This window comes from Ceratosolen solmsi, unplaced genomic scaffold (assembly GCF_000503995.2).
Source record: "Ceratosolen solmsi marchali unplaced genomic scaffold, CerSol_1.0 scaffold56, whole genome shotgun sequence".
NCBI lineage: Eukaryota > Metazoa > Arthropoda > Insecta > Hymenoptera > Agaonidae > Ceratosolen > Ceratosolen solmsi.
In genome coordinates this window covers 1,074,274-1,085,360 of record NW_011948425.1, presented here as the reverse complement: position 1 = coordinate 1,085,360, position 11,087 = coordinate 1,074,274, and the positions used below count along the sequence as shown (strand labels likewise).

Below are 11,087 nucleotides of genomic sequence, written 5' to 3'. Positions count from 1 at the left end.
AAAATTATTACATTATTTATTTATTGTTATAATATATGCATTTATAAAAGGTGCAAAAAAGTAAACGAATAATATTGAAAAATGTTATTCGGTATTACAAGATTAATATTTCATACTAAACTATTAAAATATATCTGTAATGAAACTATGATTTATGATTAGAGTAAATTAAAAAAAACAATTTTTACAATTATTTATTAAGCTGGTAAAATGTATATTGCCAACGAATAAAATGATGTTGCAAGATGTCAATTGGTTATTAATTTCCGGTTAATTATGACATGTTTTCGTACGTCAAAATACAATGTACAATAAATATATATATATATATATATATATATATATATGGACATTTTTCGAATTTGTTACTTTCATAATCATATGAGCTATTAATTTTTGCTATTTTTCTTTATTAAAGCTTCAAATTGTTTTTGTCCCGAAGATAAATTTGACTACTCACATAATACGAATAATAATATTGTCAGATAAGATATTTTGAGGTACATAGATTATCTTGTAGCTAAACAGATGGGAAGACGAGAGGAGAGGGAGAATCGTCGAAACGTATGTTCCTAAACATCTACTCTTTTAAAATCTTAGTACCATTGTTGGTAAGCTAAGAGCAAGAAGTAAATTCTGGAGTTACTGACGCTTCCGTGGACTGAATTCTCTCTTCTTTAACGATTATAATAATTGAGTCATGGCCCCTCCACCTGAACCTCGGAGTAATCAACGTATTAAGTTTGATCAGGTAATTCGTTAAATTATTCGTTATAATAGTAATTATTATTCGTTATTAAACATTAATTATTCGTGATAATAGATTACATTTTTTAAAAATCAACTAATAACTTAGTAGACATGCGACCTTATAAATTAAAAATGTTTAAAGAAAAATTATTGATAATTATTAACAGATAATTATTGTAAATATTATATTGTTATAAATGTTAAAATTTTAATTTAAAAATGTCGAAAATTTAATTCAATGAATAATTTTATCGAATAATGTTATATTTTATTTTATGAATTTAAATATTTCTGAACGGTATTTTTGATTAAATTTTTCATTATTTTTCGAATGCATTGATTGATAATGCATACGTTTAATATAATTATTTTTTTGTTACCTTATGGCTGATAGTGTAATATTTTCTTACTTTTAACATTAAATAATTATTATTACTAATTAACATTATTCGTATACATTTTTGTAGAATTATATAATAACGAGAATCAACTAACAATAGTATCATTCAAAACAATACGTACATTAGAATTTCATTAATAATTAAATTAAATGAAATATTATAGATATTCTTTAAGTTATTACTTTGTGATAGTGATTTACTGTTATTAAAATTGTAAAACATTCAGCCGCATAATTATTAATCCATATTATAGTATTAAAAATTATATTAAAAAAAAAGAAGAAGAAAAAAGATAACCGTAGCTTTAGTTAATAGAAATTAATGAATTCCAAAAGAGGAACGCCTCTGTCGGAGAAAAGTGTGAATAGATAAAAGAGATATGAAAATTCTAAACATTTATAAAGGTTTCAATGAGCTTATACTATCTTATTTATACGCAGATCGATAGTTTTTATAAAAATTTTATTAAGGGAATATGAAAATTCATAGACTTTATATAAAATAAAGATGTTATATGAAATTTAAGGGGCATGACTTATTGTATGGAAAATATTAATATTCTAATTGGGTTTTATATTACTCATGCGGTGATTAATCATTTGTACATATTCGTATTTTTGGGTATTCTTTAACTGTGGTAGTCTACTATTCGTCCCAGGAAAGATAATATTATAAATACGAGATTGAATTAATGAGATATTTGTTCTTTTTTTTTTTTTTTTTTTTTTTTTTTTTTTTTTTATTGTTTTCAAGGACAATAGCTGAACAATTTGTTTTAGTCTAAGCCGATATTTCCATACGTATAAGAAGAATCTATAGGTCTAATAATCAAATTTAAAAATATTTTAGATATTATTTGTTCCAAGCTATTTTCTAAACTACTTGGTTTATGATTATTCACAAGTCATCTTTTATTCAATCATCCATTGGTTTCATTAATTTAATTAATTATTTATAATAACGAACTACTTTCTCCAAACACGCTGTTCCACATTTAAAACGGATATTTAAGTCATGTCGATATTTTTAAGGGAACTTTATCTTACGTTATTATCAATGTTTATAAAATACATTATCTTCTTTTAGTTATTTATAAACAACGAATTCGTCAATTCAGTCAGTGGAGAGACGTACACTAGTGTCAATCCATCAACCGAAAAATTATTAGCAGTCTTACAACAAGCTAATGAAGTAAGAATAATTTTATACTAATTTTTTAAGAAAAGAAGCAAATGCTGCAATTAGAAATGGCTATAATCGGTGCATTTTATATTTAAGGTTGATGTAGATAAAGCCGTGAAGGTCGCAAGGGATGCATTTGAGGTAGGATCACCATGGAGGAGTCTAACCGATTCAGCTCGTGGTTTACTTCTAAATAAGGTGCGTGTAAAATGCACAAATCGGTAATAATAAATGATATTTATTGAAAGTGATGTTTGATGCAGCTCGCCGATTTGATCGAGGAAAATGTGAATGAAATTGCAAATTTAGAATCGTTAGATAATGGAAAACCTTTCATTCAATCCTATGGACAAACATTAGAGGCGATAAAATTCGTGCGCTACTTTGCTGGATGCACTGATAAAATTCATGGAAAAACCATTTCATCCGGTACATTATTTCGATATAATATACGTTTGAGTGATAAATTAATCAAAGATACAGAATGGCAATGATTTTGTTTTTGTTCGATCAAAGATGGTGGGGTACTAGTCTATACTACAAAAGAACCGGTTGGAGTAGTTGGAATCATAATACCGTGGAATTATCCAATAGTTCTTCTCAGTTTTAAACTCTCTATGGCATTAGCGGCCGGTTGCACGGTTGTGGTCAAACCTGCTGAGCAAACAACATTAAATGCACTCTTCTTGGGGCATTTAATAAAAGAAGCGGGCTTTCCGCCCGGTGTGGTCAATATCCTTTCATGTTCTGGCCCTGCAGTGGGAATCGCACTTACACATCACAAAGACGTTGACAAGATTTCTTTCACTGGATCAACAATGGTAAGTTATTCATTAACGTGATAATACGAACGAAGAAAGCCATTACAATTTATCGATATTTACGACTCGGCGATTTAATTATCGAGGGACGGATTATTACACCTAAACTTATCGATGTCATTTTTTGCACCATCAATCCTTTTCAAAAAGTTTGTAAAAATAAATTCAAAGCTGCTAATTAAACATTGAATGAATAAAACTTGAATGTATGAGGAAATTTTTTTTTTCTTCATAATTGTGCGATTTGCATATCACTACTCCCATGCACACAAATATTTATGTGAATCTGCATATATTTAAAGGTGTATATATTTATAATAAATTAATCGCCTAATCAGGTATTGCGAAAAAAGGTAAAAAGAAGTTTTAGCCGGATATCTTATATTTGCATTCTAATTTATTTTTATACAATAGGTGGGCAAACTTGTGCTAGAAGCAGCAGCAAAAAGCAATTTAAAAAAGGTCACTTTGGAATTGGGAGGAAAAAGTCCTGCGGTCGTGTTTAATGACGCCGATTGTAAGTAAAATATTGAATTCTCGTTATTGCTCGATAACGATAATGTATGAGGGGTTGGAGTGGGTGAGGGGGACATTTAGTAATACGCTTATTAACGTATACATTAACATTTTGTAGTGGATCTAGCGCTTAAATACATTTCTCAGTCCGTTTTTGTAACGGCTGGCCAAACTTGCTTTGCCCCGACTCGTCTCTATGTACAATCTGGAATTTATGACAAATTTGTCCAGAAATTTATCGAAATTGCTTCAAAAATAAAAGTTGGTGGACCATTTGAGGCTGATGTATTTCAAGGTCCGCAGGTAATTTTATAAATTTCATATTTAACAATTTAATCTAGTCATTGAGAAAGCTTTGATCGACGTATAAAATGCAATATTTATGTTTTATATTACATTATGTAACATATAATATATTGGACATCAGTTAATAATTAATCGTAATGTTTTTAACAATTAATTTGACAGCTGAGTTGCAATCGGAAGCACATTCAAATTATTAATATTATATACAAATTTATGTAATTATTATGATATTATCTATTCCTTTGTAGATTGATTCGGTATTTTTGGAAAGAGTTTTATCATATATTGAAATTGGTAAAAAGGAGGGAGCGAAATGCGTATTAGGGGGTAAGCGACACGGTAGTGTTGGCTACTTTATAGAGCCTACGGTATTTACGGAAGTTACCGATGATATGACAATCACTAAAGACGAAGTGAGTATACAAGCTAATTTATACAATTTAAGCACGTCAATCGCTAATTTGCATGTGATTGAAACATAACATAAACAAAAACAAAAACAAAAACGAAAACAAAAACGAAAACAAAAAAAAAAACAAAAAAATAATAAAAAAAAAGTGATTCACTTGAAAGTAACTTTTTTGAAAGTGGCTTCATCACTAATATGATATGATAGAAAAAGTAATTTTATATTATTCGAGTATCTATTTTCTATGCCTGTGTACGTATACTGAAAATAAACAATAGCCACTCACAATGGATCTTCAAATTATTCTGCTTAAATTTCATTAGATATTTGGTCCAGTAGAAATTATTTTTAAATTCGATACATTGGACGAAGTTATACGCCGAGCCAATAATAATAAATACGGCCTGGCAGCCGGTGTCTTTACCGAAAATTTGAATACCGCAGTACAATTTTCAAAAGCTATTCAAGCCGGCACCGTTTGGTTAGTACAATTATATATATTTCAATTTTTAATTAATAAGATAGACTTTTATCTTGAAATTATCAATGTTCAATAGGGTGAACCAATGGGCAAACCTTTCTCCCCAAACGCCTTTCAGCGGTCATAAAATGTCTGGTATGGGTACCGAATTGTAAGTAAAAATGTTTTAAATAATCACACTTAAGCAAACGAATTATAACCTCATTAAAGCGATATATTAAACGTTTCAGAGGAATAGATTCGCTCGACGGGCTAATGAACACAAAGGTTACAAACATTCGCTTGTCCAGTGACGAGTAATCGTAATTTATGCATTGACCGACGTTTGCCAACGATTAAAATACTTAAATACCTTTGTTATTTTCGAACTGTAAATATAGTCGGTGAATAAATACATGTTTTTTTAATTTTTTTTTGTTTCTGTTTTTTTTTTGTTTTTGTCAACTTTTGTTTCTTCGTTATTGTTCCATGAAAACCTCGATTGTCGCCAATGTGTTTGTTATTCGCCTCTATTATCGGCTTTATTTCACACGTCAGTCAACAAACATTTTCAATTTCTCATATATATATATATATATATATATATATATATATATATATGCAAATGGATATTTAGATTAGTCGGTTGGCGATTAGCATTTAGACGCACCTAGTGACATCTAGCAGTGTTCAACCGGAATTAGACGAGGGCTGACACTGATAAGGCCGTCTGGCTTGTACATGAATTTTCTCGTGCACGGAAGCTCTCGTGGCCGCGTGTGCTTCGTATATGTGGATAGTAAAAGAAAATTGCGCGAAAGGTCGCGGAGGGGCCTCGAGGCGACGCTTATCATGCTTGATATTGCGTAAGCGACGTTGCGATGAGAACGCGAGTTCGTTATCGCTATTCGTTGATGCGAGCAGTGTTATTCGATCATGATTCTGAGTAAGTTGTATACGCGTTCGACACGGCGTGGGTCGAAGTTTTTTCGACTTTCGTTACCCATTAATGGCCGACCAAGTTGCAGAAATATCCATTTTACGTATTATCCCGACACGAGAACCGTTAGAACAGGTGACGATTAAAATTATTTTAAATTGTTATTATGTTATGGTTTGGCGATCGTAAGCTTATCGTAATATAATAGACGTTTGCCTTGTAAGTCAGCGTGATAATTTGGAGAAGAGATTGAAAAGAAGTAAGCGTTGGGCGAATTTTCGCGCTAAATTTACATTTCATTAACGATTTTTACAGGAGAGGTGAAAGAGATGAATATGTTTCAAGCCATAAACAATGCTCTACATCTGTTTTTGGAGAAGGACAAAACGTCAGGTAAATCAAATATACAAATTGGTATATTATTAATTTTATTAATTACTATAATCGCGAAGCACCTACATAGAGATGCAATGTCGAGTCGCATGTATGATAAGCGGCCGGGGCATTAGCCGAGAACCGCAAGGTCTCTTAACATCGGCCAATGTGATTAATGATTAGCAATGACCGATCGCGCCAAATCGATAGATCAATGACGATTAGTTAGCGATTAGCATACGGCATTGGCAGCAGTCTCCTCTCCTTCCCCTCCCCGTCGCACCGCCATAAGGAAAGGCCGGCCGATCGCACAGCCGATTCTCATCAACCATGATTATCCATCGAAGCAGCGTGATGTCAAGCGTGGTGGGCGCGATTCTGTTTCAGTGTTCTTCGGCGAGGACGTGGAGTTCGGCGGCGTGTTCCGCTGCTCGATTGGCCTGAAGGATCGTTTCGGACAAAGTCGCGTGTTCAATACACCACTGTGCGAGCAGGGCATCGTCGGCTTCGGCATCGGCCTCGCGAACGTGGGAATCACGGCCATCGCGGAGATCCAGTTCGCCGACTACATATTCCCGGCGTTCGATCAGGTACGCGGCGATCCTCTACCGGACGCCGATAAGGCAGGGCTCTGCGCCCAAGCCTCTCCCCCGGCCCCTCGTACGTTGGCCACATTGCCGAATGGGATGTGCGTGACGATAGTCATGTATGTGTGTTTGTCTGTCTTTGGTTTCGGCAGTTGGTAAACGAGGCTGCCAAGTGTCGCTACCGCAGTGGCGGCCAATTCGATTGCGGTAAGCTGACGGTACGAGCACCGTGCGGTGCCGTGGGCCACGGGGCGCTTTACCACTCGCAGAGTCCGGAGGCATATTTCGCACACACGCCCGGGCTCAGGGTCAGTTATGTCGAATAAGCTTGGACAGGGGCTGCATTAATGCGGCCGATTAAAAAGCTAAGTACGAGTCGAATTGCCAAGTACGGGTCGAGGCGAGTGTCTCCTTTCGCGGCAGGTCGAAGTACCTCTTTGGCGGGGTTGCGTTTCAAGGTCGGCCGCGACATTTTCCCGATTATTTACGAACGATCGGCTCGACGCGTTATTTCCTACGAGATAACGGCTGCCCCAATAACCTGATTATTACGCTCGTGATGGGGCGCAATAAAATTGCGACGAATTATCGGCGTTTAATAAATTATCTCCTCGATTATTAACGCCTCGACCCGCTTTTAGTTGGCTTTGGCGAGCACGAGACGGAGTGTGGATTAAGGAGGGTGTCCTTTAATCGGCAGTCGATCCGTTTTAGGTGGTTGTGCCACGAGGACCGGTGCAGGCCAAAGGTCTCTTGTTGAGCTGCATCGAGGAGCAAGATCCCTGCATATTTTTCGAGCCGAAGATCTTGTACCGCACGGCCATCGACACAGTGTCGTTGGATTATTACAAGTTGCCGCTCGAGAAGGCTGAAATTGTACGCGAAGGTTGGTGTGGCTCGCTTCGAACGAGTCTTCATTATTTTCACACGCACTAGTCCAACGCAATCGATCGAACGTAATGGAAAGAGAACAAACAATAAAAAAAAGTGATCGAGAGGGAATGAAGAGAGAAAAATAAATAAATAAATAAAGAAAGAAAGAAAGAAAGAAAGAAAGAAAGAAAGAAAGAAAGAAAGAAATAGAGAGAGAGAGAAAGACAAACAGCGAGTAAAAATGGAAGGGACTGGAAGGAAGGGAGATAAACGAATGATTTAGCTTTTTTTCATAAAATTCTTTACCCTGGTTGTAATGTGGCGTTAGAATGCGTGGAAAACCATTTCCTACATTTTCATACGTTTATAATTTTAAATCTCTGTCTTAATATCGAATTAATTGCTTATTAATGAGTTCGATCGTGGCAGTGGCGATGTTGATTTATTACTCGGGAAGCGCGCATAAAGCGTGACCGAGCATCCCCACGCGCAATTTCCCTCTCCATTGCGTAATGATGATGCATAATGAGCCTTCCAAAGCTCGTATTTCTAGGCACATTTTATGTTTCGCCAGGAGACGCAATAACGCTGATTGGCTGGGGCACGCAGATACACGTCCTACTAGAGACCGCCGATCTCGTGCAAAACGAGCTTGGCGCATCTTGCGAGGTTATAGACCTCTGCTCGATACTCCCGTGGGATGCTGAGACGGTTTGTAATGTAAGGTACCTTTGCCACTTTGACACTCGACGTAACGTCGATACGCTCGCGCCCAGGTGCGCATAATAAAGGGAGAATTTAAGGAAATGATTGATTTTCGCAGTCGGTTAAGAAGACTGGACGAGTCATCGTCTCCCACGAAGCCCCGTTGTCCCAAGGTTTTGGAAGCGAGATCGCAGCGACAATTCAGGTTTGATATATCGGCATTATTTGCATTTTATTGGCGGATAATCTCTGGTTAATTAAACCGGCCGATAATAAGCCGGCCTTTTCGATATTGAATTAACGAGTGGGGCGTGAGAGTGGATTGGGGGAGGGAGGGAGGAAAGCTTAATATTGGATTTAGTGTTGGAGGGAGTGTTGATATTCGTTTAATGGGTCGATTAGGCGATTACGATGGCAATGGGCGCGTTGATTGAGGAATATCGGGAATTGAAGGAGAGCGCGATAAGCTCTCGTACGATAGATTTTCTTGGATAAAGCGAGATTTCTCCGTGTCAAAAAGCTCCCACTAAGCTGTACATATATTTGAGTTGCAGGAAGAATGTTTTTTAAGCCTGGAAGCTCCTATTGGAAGAGTAACGGGCTGGGATACGCCATTCCCTCACGTACACGAGCCATTTTATCTGCCCGATAAGTGGCGCTGTTTTGAAAGTATCAAAAATACTTTGGAATATTGAACGCCACTGTATCTGCACACGATTATTATTAAAGTGAGGCAGTTTTTGCAAGAGTCGGATTCTTTTTTGTATAAAGCCACGAACACTTTTGCATCACGTGAACACCTAAACCGGTCTGGTAACGACAACTTTATCTTGCTTTCGGTGTGATTATTCACCAATGTAATACCCACCTAAGGGGCAATGGATTTAAAAAAGAAAAAAGAATGACGTATAATCACACAAAATATCTTGCGGCAATTAATCTTTATACACGGAATAATAATGAGAAATTAATTTCAAAGCCTACAGTACTTTATTGCTTAACAAAATTGTCCGTAAAATGGAATCTCTGTATCGGGACAATTTTTATTCAATGCAATACGAGGAATTATATCCAGTAGAGGCATTTTCTTTTATTTACATACTTAATTTCACTTTGTCGATAGTACGCTTTTCTCATTCGAGCATTTTTTTTTTGTTTTATTTTTATTTATATATTTTTTTTGTACTCTTTCGTATGAAAAATAGTTAATATTATTCCGTTTTACATATTCTAATTCATTATTAATGTAAATTACAAGATTTGAAAGTAACTCTGATTAATCTGGTATCGGAATAAAAACGTTACATATGCAAGTTTGTACATTTATAAAATATATATATATATATATATATATATATATATATATGTATGTATAAAAGAAATAAAGCACATTTTAATCAAGTAACCGATTCATTTTTTTTTTATTATTATTATTATACGATTTATCTTATTGTAATTGAAAATATAAATTAATATAAAATGTAATAAATGCAATGAACATTAGTGTTAAAACTCATTTATTTAAATAATAATAAAATTACACGCACATTAATTGTCGAGAATTTTTGAGAATAAACTTCAAATATATATTTTCTTTACTCTTCTTCTCATTGTTTCTTTAACACAAGTATTAAAAATTATTATTAATTGATATTGATAGTTTGACGCTAATATGCAGCGAAGTAGTAATTAAATAAGGAAATTTTATATACGACAAATAGTGAGTAGATATTATGAAATGGAAAATTCAATTTTTCTACGAAAAAACGGTAAAAGCATTCCATTACACTCATTAGATTGGAAACGAAATAAGTTGCTCAAATCTTTTGTAAATTACAAACATAATCATAATGCGTCTATAGAAGCATAGACGTACACAAGCGCGCAAGCGCTAAATGATATGTGTGAATATAATTTCTTCAGCTAAATCCATAACTTATATTATGCATTAAATAATTGAGCCAAGTATTTAATATGAAAGCACTTTATTATTTAGCCTTACATCATTCATATCAACTTAATTAAATCTAAGAATTTAATAAAATATTTAGTTATATTAATTAAGCCGATGCTGTAATTTAAAAATTATTTTATTACCGATAAATCGAGCAAATGCATTTGAACTACTTTTTAATATACTTTGAATTATTTTAGATTCATAATTTTAATATTCTATATTCGATAGTCTACGTGCAGATCTATAAAATTAATATTTCCTACGTAAAGGAATGATTTTTGTAAGTTAACTATTGTTAATAATAAATAATAAAGAATAACGTAAAGGTACAAAATATTTAATTTAAGATTATTTTTTCACAAAATCCTATAATAAATATAAATATTATAGGATCAAAAGAATTTATTATGTTAATATCGTTTGATATTACATTCTATGCGACGCAAAATAGTGTTTTATAAATAGTACATGAGAGACGTGCGATAATACAATTTAAGCATAGATTTAAGCCAATTTTATTTCATAAATAATCCAGAAGGACTTGATTTCTGTTAAATAAGTATATTTATTATCCATTAAGTAGATTAGAATTAATTGATTTAAAGAAAATTGAGCTATTTGCAAATTTTTCAGCTATTCAAATCGAGAACAGTTGACATATATTATTTAGGTGTCGTTGCATGCAAATTGTTCGATCACTTTTACAGAATGATTTATCAGATTTATGATTATTATTATGCAAACAAGAAGTAAAACGTTAAAGTAAAAAATTAATATACTTAATGTGATGTTATTTTATTTACAT

At 33.8% G+C, this 11,087-nt stretch overlaps 2 protein-coding genes across 3 annotated transcripts; both read left to right on the top strand.

The window, feature by feature from the left end:
• The first annotated feature begins 586 nt into the window (after positions 1-586).
• LOC105362794 (aldehyde dehydrogenase, cytosolic 1-like) lies at positions 587-5,237 on the top strand. Its single transcript, XM_011500285.1, has 11 exons — positions 587-751; positions 2,238-2,342; positions 2,430-2,531; positions 2,597-2,762; positions 2,850-3,154; positions 3,569-3,671; positions 3,789-3,973; positions 4,225-4,389; positions 4,709-4,866; positions 4,943-5,017; positions 5,097-5,237. The coding sequence occupies exons 1-11, from the start codon at positions 701-703 to the stop codon at positions 5,164-5,166; spliced, it is 1,485 nt and encodes a 494-aa protein (XP_011498587.1). The 5' UTR covers positions 587-700; the 3' UTR covers positions 5,167-5,237.
• Positions 5,238-5,495: 258 nt separating this feature from the next.
• BckdhB (Branched chain keto acid dehydrogenase E1 subunit beta) lies at positions 5,496-9,633 on the top strand. 2 transcript variants are annotated; one of them, XM_011500284.1, is made up of 8 exons: positions 5,496-5,920; positions 6,101-6,178; positions 6,548-6,750; positions 6,900-7,055; positions 7,462-7,633; positions 8,195-8,345; positions 8,444-8,530; positions 8,880-8,975. In XM_011500284.1, the coding sequence occupies exons 1-8, from the start codon at positions 5,782-5,784 to the stop codon at positions 8,893-8,895; spliced, it is 1,002 nt and encodes a 333-aa protein (XP_011498586.1). In that variant the 5' UTR covers positions 5,496-5,781; the 3' UTR covers positions 8,896-8,975. The 2 variants fall into 2 exon arrangements, with proteins under 2 accessions (XP_011498586.1, XP_011498585.1); XM_011500283.1 differs by having other exon boundaries at positions 5,503-5,920; positions 8,195-8,340; positions 8,880-9,633.
• The last annotated feature ends 1,454 nt before the right edge of the window (positions 9,634-11,087 follow it).

What these genes read in the sequence shown, in the direction of transcription:
- LOC105362794 (XM_011500285.1), top strand. Translation starts at nt 701, where the DNA reads ATGGCCCCTCCACCTGAACCTCGGAGTAATCAACGTATTAAGTTTGAT. An exon ending in TGGAAAAACCATTTCATCCG is followed by an intron (nt 2,763 to 2,849) that starts GTACATTATTTC and finishes GTTCGATCAAAG; the next exon opens with ATGGTGGGGTACTAGTCTAT. An exon ending in CTTTCACTGGATCAACAATG is followed by an intron (nt 3,155 to 3,568) that starts GTAAGTTATTCA and finishes TTTATACAATAG; the next exon opens with GTGGGCAAACTTGTGCTAGA.
- BckdhB (XM_011500283.1), top strand. Translation starts at nt 5,782, where the DNA reads ATGATTCTGAGTAAGTTGTATACGCGTTCGACACGGCGTGGGTCGAAG. An exon ending in GGCTGAAATTGTACGCGAAG is followed by an intron (nt 7,634 to 8,194) that starts GTTGGTGTGGCT and finishes ATGTTTCGCCAG; the next exon opens with GAGACGCAATAACGCTGATT. An exon ending in AGATCGCAGCGACAATTCAG is followed by an intron (nt 8,531 to 8,879) that starts GTTTGATATATC and finishes TTTGAGTTGCAG; the next exon opens with GAAGAATGTTTTTTAAGCCT.